The sequence below is a fragment of the Astyanax mexicanus genome, chromosome 14 (genome assembly GCF_023375975.1).
Source record: "Astyanax mexicanus isolate ESR-SI-001 chromosome 14, AstMex3_surface, whole genome shotgun sequence".
Taxonomy (NCBI): domain Eukaryota; kingdom Metazoa; phylum Chordata; class Actinopteri; order Characiformes; family Acestrorhamphidae; genus Astyanax; species Astyanax mexicanus.
This window is the reverse complement of record NC_064421.1, coordinates 41,942,566-41,964,207: the sequence shown is the minus strand read 5'-3', so window position 1 is coordinate 41,964,207 and position 21,642 is coordinate 41,942,566. Positions and strand designations below refer to the sequence as shown.

The 21,642-nt window shown below is 36.8% G+C and overlaps 1 protein-coding gene across 3 annotated transcripts; it reads right to left on the bottom strand.

Moving 5' to 3' along the window:
• Nucleotides 1–91: 91 nt before the first annotated feature.
• zgc:154055 (PH-GRAM_MTMR9 and Myotub-related domain-containing protein) lies at nt 92–19,838 on the bottom strand. Of its 3 annotated transcripts, none has more exons than XM_007257579.4 (11): nt 19,531–19,838; nt 13,535–13,588; nt 11,417–11,525; nt 9,386–9,511; nt 7,370–7,543; nt 6,733–6,950; nt 5,584–5,745; nt 4,417–4,558; nt 2,869–3,089; nt 1,373–1,524; nt 92–517 (listed from the first exon to the last, which is right to left on the bottom strand). In XM_007257579.4, exons 1-11 carry the CDS (start codon nt 19,713–19,715, stop codon nt 336–338), a joined length of 1,725 nt encoding a protein of 574 aa, XP_007257641.3. In that variant the 5' UTR covers nt 19,716–19,838; the 3' UTR covers nt 92–335. The 3 variants fall into 3 exon arrangements, with proteins under 3 accessions (XP_007257641.3, XP_049319520.1, XP_007257642.3); XM_049463563.1 differs by lacking the exon at nt 13,535–13,588 and adding an exon at nt 11,631–11,910 and having other exon boundaries at nt 19,531–19,676; XM_007257580.4 differs by lacking the exon at nt 13,535–13,588 and having other exon boundaries at nt 19,531–19,837.
• Nucleotides 19,839–21,642: the final 1,804 nt, after the last annotated feature.

The following is a 21,642-nucleotide window of genomic DNA, read 5'->3' as shown; positions in this document are numbered from 1 at the left end:
CAAATGATGATATAATCGAAGGTGCTTTTGTGGACCAGTCATTAGAAAGCACAGAACAGAACACACAAAGAACCACAGGTATCAAGAAATGTTTAAATATTTAAAATATTTATTTATATAAATATAAACACTGTAGGTGTTGAAATGAAGCCAAACACTGGTGATTTTTTTATGTAGTTCTGAATCTCAAATCTATGAGGTGTTATCTTGAGTCAGAAAGTGACCACAGTGTGAAGAGTCCAGTGTGTGGAATCCAGTGATTTGACACGAGATTAAACAGGCCGTCAACCTCTTTGTAACATCCAGCAGCGCAGACTTGCATTTGAGGCTTGAAGTCAGAGTATAGTCAACTCATCCGTGAGGTTCTCCATGGCAGAGAAGGTGTCACAATGTTTAAGAGGAGTGTGTGTGGTCTCCACAGGCCCAGTTCTCTCTGTGTGCTCTTTAACAATGGTCCAGATTTCTTCTCGAGCCTCGTTCATATTCTCAGCATGCTCGGTCCACCTGAGGAAAAGGCCTATACACAACACAGACATGAAGCTTCAGCTTGACTTATACATGTGAAACTAATTTTAAGCCTTGTAGGAGCTGCTATCATAAAACAGAGTACATAGGTTAAAGAATGCTGTGCCTATGGGTATGCATATGAGGTCTCAATGGTGGCCACACTTATTACCACACTATCAATGCCCCATTCCTCTTACTAATACTGATATCCCATGAGTTTTGGCAGGTCTGGGTATATCCCACAAACAATCTTTTCAATAGATAAGAGACGCCCCATGTGCAGCAAAGTAACATTGAAAAAAAAACACATTGGTACACTTTTTAACCAATACATTTCCATAATTGTTTCATGAATTTTCTATGCCTTCAAGGCAAATTTTCATGACTATACGATTTCTAAAACTATAATCAAAATTGATTATTGTAGGCCTAAAATGTTGACACACAAACTTTAATAATAAAATGTGTGTTAGATGCTGAGAGCTCCATTGTGTAGACTGAATTATCTGAACTCTGAGCAGAGATATTTGTTGGCTTAAAATAGATTTTCTTCATCAATAAACGGAAACACAAAGATTTGTAGACCAAATTTCCATGACTTTTCCGAAACTTTCTGGGTATCTTTATTTTTCCAAAACTTATCCAGGCCTGGAAATTGCTATTTTTAATTCCATGACTTTTTCAGTTTTTTTTTTTTAAACCGTATAAACCCTGTATATAATGAGATGTTCTGGACTGACATATTTACAGTATTTTAATATTAACTTTTTATAGTGTTTTTAATACTTTACTCCAAGAGAGGGACCATCAAAATTGGAATAAATAGCATTTTAAGCACAGTGTGAAAAGGAGGTAATAAACTCACCAGTCCAGAGCTGAAGGGACTGGGGCTGCACTGAAGGCCAGATTGCCAGGTCTGTGGGTTCGTACAGTGGGTTAATGTACTGTTCTCTCTCTGCACAGTTCAACAGGAACTGGAACAAACAGTGGGTGTTTTCCCTCACCCCAAAAGAACCCCTTAGAACAAAAAGACAGAGAGCAGGGTAACTTAATTATAGGAATTAAAATATCCTTTATACAAAACAATATCACAATACAGAGCACTTCATTTAGAAACAGTGTGAAAAATGACAGTTAAAGGGTTAAATTTCTGTGTGATTTAAAGGTTTGAGGCCCTTTCATATTGAGTCATATTGATTTTTCTGGAAGATAAGAACACACAAGATTTAAAAAAGCACACTTATGGTTATTATTAGCTTTTCACAATGATATCTGAATTCTATTGTTATTGGCAATAACTTTTTTTTTAAAGAATTATTGGCAGCAGCTGATATGGCCAATATTTCAAACAAATACTTGCTGACATTTATTGCCAGAAAAGGGCCAAGTGATGCTGGCTGCACTACTACAAATGGCCATCACTGGCCGTGCATATAGACCAAACTGAGACATGTGGATCCGGATGGGACTAACATTACCGGAGAACCATAGATTTCTGCAAAAAACAGTAAGTAATTCAGTCTGTAATTTTCTCAGAGGACGTCTGAGGACCGCTTAAAGCGAGCAAAAGGCAAGAACCAGGTGCGCTCTGACTGTGGCAAATTGCTATTTTAACAGTGCGGCTACATGGACACGTCCAACACTTGAAACGCGTGAAAATAGATTGTTGGCGGGGTGTGAGATAGCAACAAACATTGCAGGGTGTAAGATAGGGCCCCAATCTGACTGACAACTGAGAGATAAGGAGATAGAATTCTGTTTTAATGGTAACGGGTTTGAATGTGACTCAATACACTAGCATAACAACTGATCTTGTTCGGATCAGAACACAAAATCTTGTGTGTGAAAAACACTCTTTATAAAGCCTATAGTTCGACAAAAAAAGCCTCACTAATGAGCATTTGTGTGGAGAAGAAAATTAAAAGAGAAAAACCTGTCAGTGTGAAGGTGTGCCATATTGCATTACATACAATATATTGTGATATGTTGGAATAAAAACAATTTGTATCATATTAATAGCCATATTTAGTTTTGAAAGTATTTTGTGCACTTTAGTACCAAATTATTTTATAGATATATACATTTATTTTATTATTACTTTGTACAAAACCAGAGTCTTGGTAAGTTACTAGTATTTACAGATATGTTTGTTTCTGCTGAATGTTTGAAATTGTTATAGGTATGTGAAATATAACATATTTATTTTGATGGAGAAATATATTTTTGAAATTCAGTATTGAGATATTACTTTAACTGTTGTTAAAAATGTAAAAAAAAAATTATTACAAGTTTTATAGTGTAAAAAATTGTACTTGGTGAAGGGGCCTGTAATATGTCATATGTAGGTGTGTTAGCCCTCACCGCTCCTGCTCGTTGTTGCAGAGGAAGGTGCCGTAGTCGGAGGCGTAGGCTTCCTGAGCCAGCCTCAGCAGCAGAGCCTCGCTGAACTCCAGCGCCAGCGGGAACTGCCTCCACAGCTGCCACACGCAGTCCAGCAGCAGCAGGAAGGACGGGCACTCCTGTCTCAGGCGGGCGTGGGAGTATGCTGAGCGGGCACAGCGCAGCTGGAAGGGGTGACCTGCCTGAAATACGGAGTAGAAAACACAGGATTTAGAGGACATCCCACAGTGCTGCACAGACATGGGGACAGAGTATTATATGCATATATAATATGGACAAACGGTTCTCTACTACATTTTGGGGCATTGCCGCCCTACCCTATCTCAAAAGATGGCACTTCATCATTCTAGAGAACACAGTTGCACTGCTCCACAGAACAATACTGGGGTGCTTTATACCCCTCTAGCCCATACCTGACATTAGACAGGCATGGTACCAATAGTTTATCTGCTTCAGAGAGTCTGATTATATTGACAAAACTTTTTTTCTAGAGCCCTATTAAATCAGTTTCTTTTTTCTAATTCTGTTTTTTTTGTTCAGATTTTTCTTGTTCTGATTTTTTTTTTTACATTTTCTACACCCTCTATAAATATGCATAATCATTATAATTATATATTAAACAATATGAAAATTGCAGTTTATTTACTTGAAAATGTATTGATTTGTTATATATAACAAAATATTTGTAAGTACCTGTAGAAAACACACACATTATATTTATACATTTATAGACTCATTTAGCAAGTTTCTCCACAAGAGGGCAGAAGTAACACTAACAGATGTGCAGCATTTAAAAAAAAATAAAAATGGTTTCATAAAACAATAACCTACTGGATCCATATTGGTTTTATTAATCTAACCAATAATAGCACAACCAACTTGTCTGTAGTTAATAATATATAAGTCATATATCTTTTAAAGAGCAATGTCCATGTTTTCCAAAACATGTAGGACGAGAGCCTACATTCTATTGGCAAGCTGTGTTTTTGCATTTGCATGTCTGTTTCAAGAATATGTTGAACTTAAAGTAGCTGAATACATCCATTAGAAGTGTTGTCCACACACATTTGCACATATACTGCAATGTACTGTGACAAATATTTTGCATAGAGTTCCTCTCATTTCATAACCTCAAAGCTCATTTTTACCTTAGTTTCATTTGAGATTTGTGTAAAGATTTAATGGTAAATCAACAGAATAAAAAGAGTTAAAAATTACAATAATACAAATGCATTAACATAAAAGAGCTTATTACAAATATATAACACTTTTCTTCCCTATTTAAAATATAATTTATGCTATACAGTTTCACATTCGCATTCATTATCCAAAACGGCACCTCAACTTTTTTTATAAGGCTTGGCTATTTTGATTGGATTTAAATAAATAACAGGGACAGTTTATATTAACCAACATCATTATTTCATAATGTAAATGTGCCAGATTTAGCTAAATGGCTAATTTTAGATAGTGATGTAATTTTAAAACAGGACTTATATACTCCCGTACCTGTACCCACTCTTTCTCCAGCAGCTCAAGAAAGCCTCTGAATGTTCTGGAGGCGGGGTCGAGTATGAGCTGAGCCACAGTGGTCACCAGCAATGTGGTGTCTGTGCCCTCAGAGCCGTGCACCAGCACAGAGTGACTGTCCCTATAAGAAAAATACACCATTGGAAATAAGACACATATAACATACAGGTATACAGTAATATCAGAGTATGAAAATACAAAAATACACAGCTGATATCTTTCTCCCGTAAACCTGTAACATAAACTATAAATATAAACCGCAAAAGATCTGACAAACTTCTGCAATGTAGTTACTGCTAGGGGTGGACGATATGGCCCTAAAATAATATCATGATATTTCATGGTATTATCCTGATAATGATACTCTTGGCGATATGACAATAAAATAAAAAATACACTACTGTAATAAATCAAAACTTACATTTCATTATATTGTAGCTAAGATATAAAAAAAATACAAGAATTTTAGCAGATTTGTAACAGAAGTCGATGATCCAGAATGTCATGATACTACTAATAATAATACACTCCAAATATCTTCATATATCCAGGATTAAAGTAAAATAAATGATACTGGACAGATATAATCTGTCTCTAGTAGATGTATATTAGGAAATGAGAACAGTGTGACTTTTTCTTTTGCTTAAAACAGCAAAACAGTAGAACCCTGATGTGATAATTATGGATGGGTGATATGGCACGATATTTTAGGGTACAATATCGTTCACGATATAAATTTTTTTCGATATGATATGGCACACCCCTAGTTACTGCATTTATCTAATCTGTCTGTTTAAGTAAATAATAGGGACCTTACATTTATTATAAACAACGTACAATAAATGCATTTAGCTACATTCAGATTACTGTAGTCTAGTTCCTTTAGGAAACAATGCCAATAGTGTAGGACTATCTGCAGCAGATGACATGAACAAACTGGCACCATGCCTAATACCAGGCAATGCAGGTGAAGCAGTATTCTCTGGAATGATGGGTTTGGGATAAGATGGGTTGGTGATCCCCAACATGCAGTGGAGCTGTGGAGGACGTCCCTTATTTTCATTTCTAAAAGGTGGCAAACCTATCTGTGATTCCCACCCCTAGTTTCCACACCACTGGTAAGTATGACTACAGCACAGAGCTCACCTCTCCACACACTCTGCAACCAGACCTGCTGTGGACAGAGCGCTGTGAACGTGAGTCAGCCACTTGGAGTTCTCCAGCTTGCTCAGCCAGCGGTCCATATTGTGGGAGGGGTCACCACACGCTTCCACCAGCTTGATCAAACTCTCCTGCAGTACCTTACCCCTGCCAGTACACACACACACAGACACACAGACACACACACACACACATATATTACTATATAAAAGTATCAGGTAACATTAGATGCATAGCAGAACAAATCTTCCTATTAGCTTGTTTGACACATACTTAAAATGTAATTACATTCACAATAACCATAATGCTGCCCCCTGGTGGCTGGGGGCTCTAAGAAAATGCAGCATCCGAAAAACTGCCAACATTCACATTCCCATTATATTGGGGTAGAGATAGGATTTCTGCTTTTGCTCATGAACATTCATATACATGCAAACATATTGCCTCTGATTGGCTAAAAGCAGTGCGAGGCAGCGAGATTGGTTGGACGTTTTCAAATAAAGACATTTTTATACAAACAACACATTTTCAATGTCATATGTTACTTTACAATATATGTAATGGCCAGCTTAGTGCAGTTTAGCCACTGACCTAGTCTCTGTAAAATGTGAAATCCACCGGAGATCATATGTAAATGCTAAAGTTACACGCAGAGGTGGGTAGTCCAGCTCTGATTTACTGGGCAAAGCATACAACACTAATGTGTTATTTGCACAAATAATACAGGAACGAACTGCCATGTTGTTCCTAAAGCTGTAAGCTCCTGTCTAAGGAGACGGCATAGCTGCGTGGATTTAATGCTGCCTGTTAGCGGTTGCAAGCCAAAGTGGGTGAGATCATGAATACTAATTCACAAATTGACGTAAGCACAGTGCTTTTCCTGATTGACTGAACATTTTCTTTTACTAGCTACTGCAGACAATGGAGGTTGAGGAAGAGTTTTGTGTGCAGTATTAATATACAACTCGGAGACCTATAGTATTTCACAAAGAACAAGAAAAAGTGGGTTTTAACGGAAGAAGACCTTTAACTGTTGTCTGTATTTGCTATTTTATTAAACAATAAAACATAAAATAAACCTGTACAAACCTGTACATAAACCGGTAAAAAAAAACATGTGTCAGTAATGTGTACCTCTCCATGTGTCTGTGTAGCCTCTTCCAGTTCTGGTAGCAGGATTTAGACTCGAACCCGCCTCCCGTCATCCTGGCCTGCTGAGCTTGCTGGGCAGATCGTGTGTCGACAACGTAACCCATCTCTGATTCATCAATCACAGCTTGGAGGAGGAGCTCGTCCTCCCTACATCTTTTCCTATTGGCCCCGGTCAAGGGCTGGCTGCTGCGCATGATCACCTTGGAACACATCAAAACAACAATAACATTTAATATACATAATATATAAATAAATACAGCTTTGGAAAAAAATAAGAGACCACCTAATGATGATGTTTTTCCTTGATTTTACCAAATGTTTACACCAGGAGTGGCATAAATTCATCCAAAAGCAGTGTGTAAGACTGGTGGAGGAGAACATGCCAAGATGCATAAAAACTGTGATAAAAACCAGGGTTATTCCACCAAATATTGATTTCTGAACTTTTAAAACTTTATGAATGTGAACTTGTTTTCTTTGCATTATTTAAAAGCTCACTTAATCAATTTCACCTGCGCCTCTGTATCCAGATACTACATCATTTTAGGTTGCACTGAAGTTAAAGGATAAAAGTAAATCACCTGACTGTGCAGGATGTTTTATACAGTCCTTTTCTTACCATGCTGTTTCTGTGATGACAGTAGCAGAGGACAGGAAATCTTCCCCCCTGCCGGAATCTTGCCGCCTTAATGAGGGTGTCGTCATCTATAGAAGATGGTACTATCAGGGTATCCGGATATGACGGACACACAGAGAAATCTGAGTTCACTTTGCTCAGCCTCCATCTGTCCCACTGTCAAAACACATGAAAAGAGAAAAAATAAGAAAACAGTTACATTGTAAAAGATAACAACACTACTTTTTCAAATACCATTAGTGAACTTTACTCACTTTATAATATCTTAATGATGTAACTAAAATGTCACTTTAGTAAAGCTGTACTATAACTTAATACACTTGAGTAAACTACTTTCCACCCTTTCAAGATCTTCAGCTCATGCAATGAGAGCGTACCCAATTGTGAGTAATTATATAAATATATCAAAACAAAGAAACACGTAACCCGACTGATGATAAGGCCAGGGACAATGAAACAAAGGGACTATATATACAAACACACACGGAAGGGGACAGGAAACACCTGGGAACAGGTAATGAGGGGGCGGAGCAGAAAAAACACAGAGACAATCAGGAAAGACAGAACAGAACGAGAATGTGATAGAAGTGGTGCAGAAGAACTTCTACACATTGAATCTAAAGTTTGTTTAAACACACTATTGGTTAACAAAATGTTCTGCAAGTGTTCCTGTACAGCTTTAATGTCTTCAATATTAAAACGACAATGTAAATATTTCACAAAAAAAAAACACACATTAGAAACTGTGTGTCCAAACTTTTAACTGGTACTGTATATTTTGATTGGTTACCAAATAATTTGCTATATCAACTTAAGTTAAACTGTACATAGCATTAACAGAGTACATTACTTAAAGGGGTAATACAGCTCTGGAAAAAATTAGAGACCACTTAATGATAATGTTTTCCTTGATTTTACTAAATTAAAAGCCTATGGAATATAATCAAGAGGAAGATCACAAGCCATCAAACCAAACTGAACTGCTTGAAATTTTGCACCAGTAGTAAAGGCATACAATTATCCAAAAGCAGTGTGTAAGACTGGTGGAGGAAAACATGCCAAGATGCATGAAAACTATGAAAACCAGGGTTATTCAACCAAATATTGATTTCTGAACTCTTAAAATTGTATTAATATGAACTTGTTTTCTTTGCATTATTTGAGGTCTGAAAGCTCTGCATCGTTTTAATTATTTCAGCTATTTCACATTTTCTGCAAATAAATGCTCCAAATGACACAATTTTTATTTGGAATTTGGAGGAAATGTTGTCAATAGATTATATTATAAAACAACAATGTTCATTTCACTCAAACATAAACCTATAAATAGCAAAATCTGAGAAACTGATTCAAAAACTGAAGTGTTGTCTTAATTGTTTTTCAGAGCTGTATATTACCTCTTTTTACACAAGTTAGAATGTTCATGTAGTTCTTTGCACAAAATCTCTCTCACATAAAGAGATCTGATCAGCTCTATTCTTACCCATTTTAGTCCCTTTTAGAAAGAGCCATTTAAGGGTTCTGTCACTTTTATGCAAATGAGCTGTTTCTGAGCTTTTACCACACATTAGTGTTAGCTTGTGCTGAATGGCAAAACATGAAAAAGTTAGTTTATGCTTAACTGAACTCCTGACTCACTGTTTAAAGTTGCAGTGTTTGTAGGGGAAGTCGAGACCAAATAGAAAATACAAAAGCTGACAAAAAATGAGTTTATATAATATAATAGGTCTCCTTTAAATCCCATACCTCAACTACACACAAACAGACTAATCCACACTCCTGAGGCAAGAGCTGTACAGCACAGCTTTCCTGTGAGAGCAGGTCTAACACGTGCCCCACACCATCGCTCGTTCACTTCCTGTGCCGAGCCAACTGCTTCCTGTTTGTCTTCCTTTAGGGTTATGAAACTGTGTCTCAGAATGACTGAGAGTGTGTGGGTCTGTGTTTGTGTGTGTGCGCGCACATGTGTGTCTGTGTGTGTACTCTAGACCAACTCACCAGTCTCTCTGTTTGTGTGTAGTCCTGCTCTGGGGAGGAGAGACCCCGGGGGTCCTTCAGACTGAGCTCACGTGGCCGATGGAAGAATGGGTACATCACTGCCACACTCTCTAGAGAAGAAAGAGCCTGGAGGGAAACAAACACACACACACACATACACCCTTAAAAAGAACCCTGTCACAATCACTATTATCTTTTTGGATAATACACTGTCCCAGAAAAATTGTGATAATTATATATTATTGTCATTTGTTTTATACTGAAAGAACAAGAATGTTTTAATTATTTATAATATTTGTACATTGGAATAAGTAAAAAATAAACAAGTGTTTTTCTAAAGTCAGAATATTGACTTATTCACATAATGTACAATGACCAGGACAGGAAAAATCAAGTTAATGTGCGTATATAGTACGCTACTCCTGTGGTTGAATGCAATCCAATTTTCACATCAATGTTCTAAACTCCTGTGAGAGGCTTTTTTTTCAGAAGTGGAGACTGTTATTGTAATAGACTGGGAACCAACTCTGTTTTATTACTTTAGGTTTAGGAAGAAACACTAGAAGTGTCTACACACACACTTTTGTCTATATAGTTTATGCTATATATTGCAAGGTCCATACACTTTTTAACCAATAAATTTCCATGATTTTTGACTTTTCCATGGCTTTTCCATGCCTTCAAGGCAAATTTTCATGACCATACGATTTTTAAAACAGTGTAGACATGGACAATAAAACCAAAAACCAACTGAAACTATAATCAAAATTAAATAGTAAATAGTAAGCATGAAATGAATCTAACACGCAATTTTTAATAATAAAATATGTGCCAGATCCTCCATGCTCCATTGCTTGGGCTAAATTACTGCATTAACTCTGAGGTGATGTATTTGTTAGATCAAAATAGATTTTCTCCATCGATAAACAGAAATACAAAGATTTGTAGAGCAAATTTCAAAAGACTTTTCCAAAACTTTCTGAGTATTTTTGTTTTTACAAAACTTATCCAGGCCTGGATATTGTTATTTTCAGATTCCATAACTTTCCAGGTTTTTCATGACCGTATGAACCCTGACATTGGTTTGAAACTGCTTAGTTATATAATGTAACTGTGTAATTATATAAAGTAGTTGAGTAACTATTTACGCAATATATAAATATGTCATATAACTAAGTAATAATATGTAAACAGGCTGTTGCTACATGGTCACAACTGTTTTGCTAGGTGGCTGCATGTCGCTGTTAGGTGGTTGATACAGTCATATTGTGGATTATCCTTGACTGTTCTCACCATTCTTCTTCTCTGCCTTTCTGATATCTTTCTTGGCCTGCCACTTCTGGGCTTAACAAGAACTGTCCCTGTGGTCTTCCATTTCCTTACTATGTTCCTCACAGTGGAAACTGACAGGTTAAATCTCTGAGACAACTTTTTGTATCCTTCCCCTGAACAACTATGTTGATCAATCTTTGTTTTTAGATCATTTGAGAGTTGTTTTGATGAGCCCATGATTCCACTCTTTAGAGGAGATTCAAATAGGAGAACAACTTGCAATGGGCCACCTTAAATACCTTTTCTCATGATTGGATACACCTGACTATGAAGTTCAAAGCTCAATGAGGTTACCAAACCAATTTTGTGCTTCAGTAAGTCAGTAAAAAGTAGTTAGGAGTATTCAAATCAATAAAATGATAAGGGTGCCCATACTTTTGCACTGGTCAAATTTTGGTTTAATGTATATTGCACATTTTCTGTTAGTACAATAAACCTCATTTCAATCCTGAAATATTACTGTGTCCATCAGTTATTAGATATATCAAACTGAAATGGCTGTTGCAAACACCCAAATATTTAGAACTAAAAATGATGAAGATTAATAGTGGTGCCCAAACTTTTTCATATGACTGTATGATGTTACTGGAGTGTTACAATGGTATTGCTATTGACTATGGCATCCAGAGTGGCTGCCATAGTATCCTAGGTTGAACACTGTGGTTGTTAAAATCAACAAGAGGAAAGTTTTCTTTGTACCTCTATAGAGCTGGCAATGTTCAGACACTCTTCCATTCCAGGAATGTCAAGCTGGAGAATGCGCAGGTCCTTACATTTGATGATGATGGTACCTGATGAGCCAGTTGTTCTGCACATGCACACACACACACACACACACACACACAAGAAGGCTTCAGCAGTGCATTTAACAGCTTCTGGTAAAAGTTAGCTTGTTCCTCCGTAAGCAAGGTACCTCAGACAAAACACTGAAATGAAGTATGAGGAAGCAGGAAAGCCACAGACAGCCAACATGAAGAAGAACAGGCTTATCAGCACCATCAGGGGTCTAGTTTCCTCCACATACAGGGCAAGTTGTGACCCGGTTGGTCCAGCGCTCTTTCTCTTTCCATATAAAAGCAGGAAGAGTGACACAAAGCCATTGTTTTGGCCTTTATCCTTGAGTGGAAAATGATGTGCAGTATGAGATGCAGGACATTTAGGCCTAGACAGAACAACAGACGACAGACTCGACTCTGTAACAAATAAAGAAAAGGTCTAACTGTAAAGAAAACAGTAATGGCAGCTTCTGCAAAATCAGTAAAAACAGCAGCATAGCGTACAAAAGCAAACAGCTGACAAACAAGCTTTTTAAGCCTGCTAGATGTTCTTCTTTTGAGGCAAGCTGTAAACAACCGCAATCGCAATGCTGTCCAGACCAGAAGTTGCCCTTTATAGCAATAGTCAGACTGAAGTTTAGCTACATACCCATTACACATTACAGTAGCCAACTTTAGTTTTTAAGTTTTATTCAGTTTTTCATAAGAGATATGATTTTTTTCTGATTAGGTGCTGTCAATCAACCAATACATGTTTGTTACTGTGATTTTAACTTTTTTTGTTACAAATTGAAGATGCTAGAAAAAATGCTGCTAAACCATTGGAGGACTGTCTGTAATACCACATTTGTAAAAACAAAAATAGCTATGCAATATAATTAGTTTTAGTCAAACTGTTGTTCTAAATCCCAACAATTTGTTTGTACCACACAAAATTGATCAGATTGTGTTTGATATGATTTGAAATTAAAATTGATGGCAGTCTGACACCAATGTTAGCAATGTTAGCCTAGCATTTGCTGATCAACACTTAAGTAGCAAACTCTAAATATCAAACTCAAACATGTTTTTGTTGATTGGTTCTGGGATCAATGATACATAATAACTCTATTTTAATAAAAATGACAGTGATATGTCAAAAGTCTTGGAACACATACTAGTATTACGTCCTATGACTTATGCCTTTTGCATAAGTCAGAAAACTTTTTACTCCTAGGATGCCTGGTCCATCCTAAATTTTTCCACATTAACGTTTTACTATAAGATTACAGACATTATGGCTTTTAGAAAAGTGTGTCCACTATGTGAAAAATGTGTGCACTACAGGCTCCTTTGGCACAACCTAAGCTTGTGTCCTCAATGGCATTTTCCCCCCTTACATTACTTTTATACTTTAAGTAGTTCTGAAAGCAGTACTTTTACACTTTTGCTTGAGTAAAAAAACTTAAGTTGATACTTTAACTTCTACAGAAGTATTTTTAAACCCTATTATCTATACTTTTGACACCTTTGAAAATCAACTGGCCTCAAGCTGTATTTTTTGAAATTGCAGGCTTGCTTGTCTATTTGCACAGACAATTCTAGCCAGAATCAGTCAGCCATATAATTGCTGTCCATTGTCCTGTGGCACTGACTCTGTCAAGGAGACTTGTGTAACGAGGAATGTTAAATACCTGCCTCAGAACTTCAGAAATGGAATGCCCTAAACATCTGCACCCACTATCAGGCCTCACTGCAGCTCCAATAATTTGCAATTCCTAAGCCTCACTTACAAGATAACACCTCACAATTTTAAATAACGATGTCCCATGACTTTTGGCATGTCAGTGTATTTCTTTGTAATACAAGATTAAACATGTTTTCAAGCTGAATCATCACGTTAATACTAACTCTTCTATGTTATTTTAAGATAATATCAAAATATAGATCAGATCAATAGGAATGGGCAACTTCTCTCTGGACCAGCAGCGTTTAGCTCTCCAGAGGAGACAGCGCGAGCGCCGAGCGCTGAAAGTGGATGGGATTTAGTGCTGCATCAAACCTTTTGCTGTGGCCAGCCTGGGAGGGCTGCGGGTATCCTAGCAGATTCTCAACACTAATACAGAGAGAGCAGTGTATAAAAATGGCGTTAGTGTACAGGCTTATAAACCAGGCTGGGTCATTAATTAACTGCTGAAGTTGTGTGATCATATTTATTTACTGATTTTTTTTTAAACACTCACCAGATATTTTATTGGAAACTTTTCCTTTTTATTGGAAAGCTTTACCCTTTTTCTTCCGCATTTGTGTTAGAATATCTGGTCAAGTCATATTAAATCTTATCATATTTAAAGTAAATGCAGTCTGAAGTAGCTACTGCTGCTTTACACTGATCATAAAGTAGCTAGCTATGCTAACCCAGCATTCCAACCGGCTGTTAAATCTTATTTACAGCATAGCTAACTAACTAGCTTTCACACAACACAAGGAGCTAACTCGCTAACTAGCTAACTTATATCCACTGCCTTCCAGTAAAGAGCCTTGTGCGTCTGTATTTGAAGGAGCTAAACTTAACACATTCTGTGGAGGGAAACTGGGCTCTGAAGCTCTGGTCAGTGCTGTGAGTCTGTGTGGAAAGAAGTTAGCTTCAGAGCTAATCCAGGAGTGCAGGAGCAGGGGGGTGTTTAGCAGGTAAACCTCACAGCTCTACCGTTTTACCTGAGCTTCAGAAACCGTTTCTCTTGGTTAGGATTAATTCTGCACGATATTGGAGAAATTTGCTCTCGTGGCCCCTCCCCTTCAGAATACATTAAAAAATAGGAAATAGCGAACTGTAGAGAACAGGTTTTATAAGAGGCCCGCCCGCCAAGACGTTTTTTTGTTGTTGTTGTTGTTTATGTTCAATTGTTTTATTTCATTGTACTGAAAATACAGTCTGTGGCTTAAATCTGTATTACAATGATCTTGTACTATTAACAGTACATGCTATTTATGCAATAAAAGTACTTCTGTTAAAAAAAAAAATTGAAAATAGAAACAAACACACTTGTGACATCACAAGCCCCGCCCCCTCACGTCAAAGATCTGGACCGACCGGAAACTGAAATCTTAAAACCCAAAGAAAACAAGCAAGACAACAATAATCAGGCCTTTAATCAGGCAATTAAATGAAAGTAAAGGAAAGTAAATAACTGGGATTAAAATCATGATTTTGGACTTAAACTAGAAATGTCAGTGCAAAACTGTGCCAGACTGAGGTCTACTGCTTTACAAGCACATGCCCAGCCATGTGGTTACCTCATGTTTATGCCCGCCCTCACGCTTTTCAGGCAGCAGCAGCCTGTCACTCCCACAGAGACAGCGCTGTCCACTCAGAATATTACAACACTGTGAATCTGCATTATGACGTGTTTGATTTAACTGCCTTCACACGTCCTGCAATGTGCCTCTTGCTCATGCGCACATCTGGATTACGATAAATCATACAGCCCTAGTTAGGATGTTCTGGTGTTTGTTAATCCTGTATAAAATGGTTAGAGCAGACAAAGAGAAGGCATTTGGTTGAATGTGTTAAATTTAGCTCCGTCAGCTAAGGACTCAGTTCCTCTTCTGTGGAAGGTGTTGAATATAAAAGAAACTCCTCAAAACTGTGTTGTACTTTCTGTGTTGTGTTAAAAAGTAAATTTTGCTGAACATATTATACAAATAATTCTGTACATTTATAATCACTGTGGTTATGATCTATATCAGTGGATCTTCTGCTGTAGCGGAAATTCTAACACAAAGTAAACAAACATGGTCCCCTCTGTGTCCTCACGCAGATTAAGGTGGATACAGTGCCTTGAAAATATATTTACCCCCCTGAATTTTTCCACACACCCACAAATGTCCAAAAACCCACAAATAAATATATTTTATTGAGCTTTTATGGGATAGACCAACACAGAGTGGCAAGTTATTGTGAAGTGAAAAAAAATTATATGATTTATTGAATTTAATGAATACAAAAGCAAACTGCACTTTTCAGGTTTTTATTTACTTAACATTTTGAAAACAATGTAAGAATTTGCCTTTTTCTTCTTCCTTCACCTTGGTAGCAAGTGTTTTGGTATTGGTCTATCACATAAAATTATATAAAGTTTGTAAAAAAAAATGTGGAAAAGTTTTAAGGGGTATTACAAGGGGTATAAATATTTTTCGAGGCACTGTACTGTTTCTCAGTCTTTCATCAGAGGTCAGTTCTGATCACATTCTGGTGGAAGTCGACGACTCGACTCTGTATTTAACAGGGTATTTTGAACTGTATGTGTGTAAAAACCACAGCAACACATTTGTGCCTGGTACACTCAAACCAGTGACTCAATTGCGGACCAATGATGACTGGGGTACAGGCTGATGACCTGTGCAGAAACAGGCAGGCTACAATCTGTAACTGAATACAGTGGAATGCAAACGTTTAACAGACTCTGGAGTGATGGTGCACTATTCTGCTGTGCAGCAAGTCCTACACAAATACAGTACATTCAAAAATGCATCCAAACAAGTCTAATGCATATGGCGAGCAATTTTTTGCAACACTGTTAACTTTTGGCCAAAATGAGTAAGTGTTTAGACGAAAAGAACACCTCTCCAACTGTTAAGCATGGGGGTGTATGGATAATGCTTTGAGCAAGCACAATAGTCACGTTACACAATGTGCTACAGTATAGCACATAAGGTAAATAATTCAAACATGTCTTACTTTTTTGCAGTTAGAGGCAAAATAAACATTTGCACTGTTTTCCTTTTCCATGATATACATTTTAAAAAAGCAGATTATATCTGCTCAATTAGTTTTGTGGTAGATTATTGTTGCTACATTACTTTATTTTTGTTACTTTTTTATTCTGCTACATTACTACTATTTAATAAAAAATCAGGGTCTTGGTAAGAAACTGATTATGACGTTTTTACTGAATGTATAAAACTTATGCATTTATACAAAAAATAACTTTATTAATAGCAATAATAATATTTATGTTGTTGCAGTAGTTAATTCTTAAAATTAATATAAAAAAATTAATGTCTTGTCAAATCTAAAAGAATATCTTTTTTACAAAATACCCTAAAATATTGTGATATTATTTTAGGGTCATGCCTAACCACAATATTACTGTATATTTTATTATTGTCATTTTTCTTATCTTGAATAGAACCGTTTTACTAATTTGCTTTTGTTCAATATCATGCAGTCCTACTAAGTACTGACCATGCTAGGGTCCTAAACTTTTGCAGGGCTGTTTTACTGTAAAAGATAAAAGCAGTAAACTCATTTAATATATAAAAACCACATCTTTAAATTTTGGCCTTTGGAAACCAGATCATCTTTGACTTCCTTTGCTATTCACAGTAACCAATGTTTTGACCAGGTGTGCTCATACTTTTGCATGCCACTGTATTGCCTGTTAGTAGTTAATGATTCTCAGAGAAAGCAAGCCAAGACAAACACCACCCATACTCCCATTTTAATCATATTTGCATTCATAATGCAATACACAGATCATGAATGTGTGACCTCTATGATCACTGAACATAAAACAGTCCTAGCAAGTAAATGTGAACGTGGACACACACATTGAGCAAACAGGAGTCATCTGTGAGCTTCAGCTTTAAGAAATGAAGATCTGTTCCATATCTACTTCAGTAGCAGAACTAATATACAATCAATATACAACAATATACAATAAACAATCAGGACACCTCATGAAAAATTTCACCTTTTTTTAACATACAATATCTCACAAACGTGAGTACACCTCTCACATTTTTTAAATAATTTATTATGTATTTTCATGGAATAACACATTGCCATGTTGAATATTCAGTGGCCAGTATGAAATAGCAACCCTAAACACACCTTCAAGATAATGACAAGTGTGGCAAGTATGTCTACAGACCTAAACGCTATTGAGCATCATTTTAAAAATAATACATTAATAAATCAGCTCTTTCAGAGTATTTGTCCTTATTTTTTAGGGTTTAAACCATATTTTTAATATTGTCTCTGTTGGCTAAGAGGCTGACCAGAGACTGACTTTTTAATGACACTGCCTCACCTGCAGGTGCTAGATCTTGGGAGCACCCCTAAAGTAGTGATACAAGGGACACTAACAGCTCAGTGATATGTGCAGGACATCCTGCAGCCACATGTTGCCAGTGATCAATTGGAAATTCTTTCAGCAGGATAATGTTCACCCATACACAGCATGAGTTTCCCAGAAATGTCTCTACATTGCAACACTTGCTTAGCCTGTTTGATCCTCAGATCTATCGCCTATTGATTATTTATGAGACCGGCTGGGACAGCAGCTTTGGCTATGTATAAGTGATAAGAGCAGCATTTACAGGCCCACCTGCAACAGCTTGCAAACTTTCCCACTGAGGGATTTATAAAGAGTTATATCTTATTTAAACATCTGTGGGCAAATGTGCCACAGGATGCCCAGCAGAACATGTATTCCACTAGTCCTGACCGTATCTAATTTTGTATTCAGGATAGAGGTCAGGCTATATATATATATATATAATCGCTAAATTAACAATTAACTTCTAGCTAAGTTATTATACTTTTGTGAAATAGACTTGGTTTGGAGTGAAACATGATAAAGATTATTAACATTTATTAAATAGCCCACCTTCGCGCACCCCCAGCATTTTAAAGTACAGCGCTTTTATCCGATGCTCTCAACAGGTTTACAATGCTAGTGATAGGGGCATAGAGTTTTACAGCATTAACAAGTTCAGAGTAGCTCCACACTTCATTGGTAGAATTTAGGTAGAGGCATTTAAAAGTAGCTTGGAAAGTTAATTCATTATCATGTTTCACTACACGCCAAGTCCATTTCACACTGGATATCTTCTTTGATCAGTCTGTGTTATTAAAATACAAAGATTGGGTTAATTGACTGGGTGTCCTTTTGTTTTTCACATGACTGTAGATTAAAGATATACTAAAGGTAAAATAAACACAGCTATCACTGCCAGTTTTAAAATGAAAAGGAGGTACTGTCTGAGAAGAAAACTGAAACTAAATAAAACAGAAACTGAATAAATCAAAGGTGTCAAGTATACCTGAGTGAAATGCTAAAAATCTTATCATAATAGATGTGATTATAGTCAGAACACAACAGAAGAAGTGACAGATCTACAGCTCTGGAAAAAATAAGAGACCAATTCAGTTTCTGAATCAGTTTCTCTGATTTTGCTATTTAAAGGTATATGTTTGAGTAAAATTAACATTGTTGTTTTATTCTATAAACTACGGACAACATTTCTCCCAAATTCCAAAAAAGTGACATTCAGAGCAATGAGACAATGAGAAATGAAATAACAAAAAAAGTTTTAAGAGTTCAGAAATTAATATTTGGTGGAATATCCCTGGTTTTAATCACAGTTTTCATGCATTTTGGTATGTTCTCCTCCACCAGTCTTACACACTGCTTTTGGATAATTTTATGCCACTCATGGGACAAAAAAATCAAGCAGTTCAGCTTGGTTTGATGGCTTGTGATCATCCATTGTCTTCTTGATTATATTTTAGAGGTTTTCACTTTGGTACAATTAAAGAAACTCTTCATTTTTAAGTGTTTTTTTCCAAAGCTTTATCTAGAATACTATTCAACGGTTCCATATTGAATACAGTTATGTTTTATGCATCCAATAAAACAGGACTAATTGGGCTCTTTGTAACAAAATGTAATGTGCAGTTGGGTTACTTTTCTTTAAGAACTGATAAAATCCTTGATATGTTTAAAAGTAGTTAGGTTATGTTGTCAATATAAGACTTTATCACGAATTTATCACGATGCTATAAAGCATCACTAAGTAAGTAAGTTATATTGCCCACCTCTAGTCCTCAGTGAAAGGGAGGAAACTGGCTATAGCTCCAATTTAAACCCCTAAACTGCAGCAAAACCACACTTTAAACTCTTCTAAATATAAACCCGGCTACTTAAACACAGAAATAAACTATCAGGCCCGTGTTAGTCTCAGTATTTAAGTAACAGGCTGTACACTCACCTCTTCTCCACCGCATCGATGTTCCTGAGGAGCAGCAGGAGCTGCCCGCTGCGCTGCTCCGCTCTGTCCGAGAACAGGAGGTGGTGCCCGGTAAGGCACAGGGTCCCGCTGACCGCGGGCTGGAAGGGCAGTTTTAACAGCACGTCCTCCACATTAGCGGTTTTAATTAGCTCTGAAAACTCCATTCTTTCTCCTCTGAGTCTGAGGCGACTCCTCCACCACACGCGCTGAAGTTCACTCTCACAGAAAAACCTCAAAACAGCGCCGCTAACGCCTTCCTCTCACACGCTGCCTGGCAACCCAGCGCCACGCCCACCTCACTTCTTACCACACTCGTTTTCGGTCAAGTCCCGCCTCCCGCACTGTGATTGGTTGTTAACTCATACTGACCAGATAATGACAAACCGGGCTGGCAATCAGCTAAAAAAACACAGACTAAACAAAAATAATAATAACAAAAAAATGAAGAAATTCAAATATAACACATCCACACCAGTATGCATACAGGAAAAATCGAACCACAGAAGACACCATCTCCTCCGTGGTCCCCACTGCCCTCACCCACCTGGAGCAGAAGGATTCCTCATGTCCGTATGCTCATTGTGGACTTTACATCGGCTTTCAACACCATGATTCCTCGGACCCTGATACATAAATTTTCCTCACTTGGACTGAGCTCTTCCCTCTCCAACTGGGTCCTCGACTTCCTGACCAACAGGTCACACTGGCTCCCCTCAGGGCTGTGTGTTGAGCCCCTTCCTGTTGACGCTGCTCTCATATGACGGCAGGAGGCTGCAAAACAACCAGACTCAAAAACAGCTTTATTCCAGAAGCTGTGAGACTCTTAAACTCCACCTAGACAACACACTGCACTGACACTTTACAAGGACAATTACTGTTTACAAAAACACTGTCACATTACCCGCACTGAGACACTTTTTCTGAGAGACTATATCTTTTTTTTTTTATCACTTTTCATGTTACTGAAATTTATTCATAATCATCCATGCTGCTATAGCAAACTTGTAGCTTCATGTTGCTGCTACTTCCCTACTCCTTTATATTTTGTGTATTTATCTATCTATTCTATTATCATTTTATTTTTATCCTATTATAGTTTATCTTTATATGTATCTATTTTTACAATTGCTCTTTGCGTGTAAATTGGACTGTGGGAATTCAAATTTGTTCCAGCTGTGATGTGAAATGACAATAAAGTCTCCTTGAATTCTTAAATTCTTTAAAAAGTAAAGTAAAGAAGTTGGTTAACCAGTTTAGCTCATGATTGATGGATCGCAGATGGATTATTCAATTTCCACTATATGACCACGCTACCCAAGCCACCAAAAGTGTCACTAGTATTCACATACATTACTCAGGCAGAAGTATAAATACATACCATTCAACCAGCCAAAAATCCAGTATTCTGTATCACTGTACTAATAAACAATATATATTTTAATGACATGGTTTTCATTTGAAAGCCAGACAATTTTGGATCAATTTTTGTCAATTCTTGACACATATCCAGTTGATCATAATTTTTATAATCTTATTGGTACAAAAAACATGGGTACAAAAAAAGGCTTTCATTGACTCTGTTGTACCTCAATATAAGGTACAGCCCCAGACACAAGCTTTGTACTCTTTTAAGTACAAATCTGTACTATATTATATATTTCTTAGTATGTATGTAGCATAGTATGCAGATGATCTGTGCAGAGACTAATGTCCCAAATAAGCTTTTCTTTAATATATTTTCATTACACTAAACTACATTCACTTTCAATGAGCATATATGCAGCTAAAACAGGGAGCCTAGAGCATCCCAAATTTATCAACATTAATATTTAAATATAACATTATAGTCATTATGGAGTTTAGAAAAATGTGTTTTGTGGAGGGGGATAGGACTCTGTGGTGCAGCCTAAGCTTTTATCCTTAATGGCATTTTCCCCCTTACATTACTTACTTTTATACTTAAGTAGTTTTGAAACCAGTACTTGTACACTTTTTCCTGAGTAACAAAAAATGTAGTATCTAATTTTACCTGAGTAATGAATGTCAATATATTGATATATTTTTTAAGGTATTGAGGTTTTGTCCTGGATC

Bases quoted from the DNA above. Each gene is read 5' to 3' on its own strand.
- zgc:154055 (XM_049463563.1), bottom strand. The intron at 7,544-9,385 runs GTGAGTTGGTCT...GTGTTTTGACAG, and splicing joins ACACACAAACAGAGAGACTG to TGGGACAGATGGAGGCTGAG. The intron at 5,746-6,732 runs GTACACATTACT...GTGTACTGGCAG, and splicing joins CTACACAGACACATGGAGAG to GGGTAAGGTACTGCAGGAGA.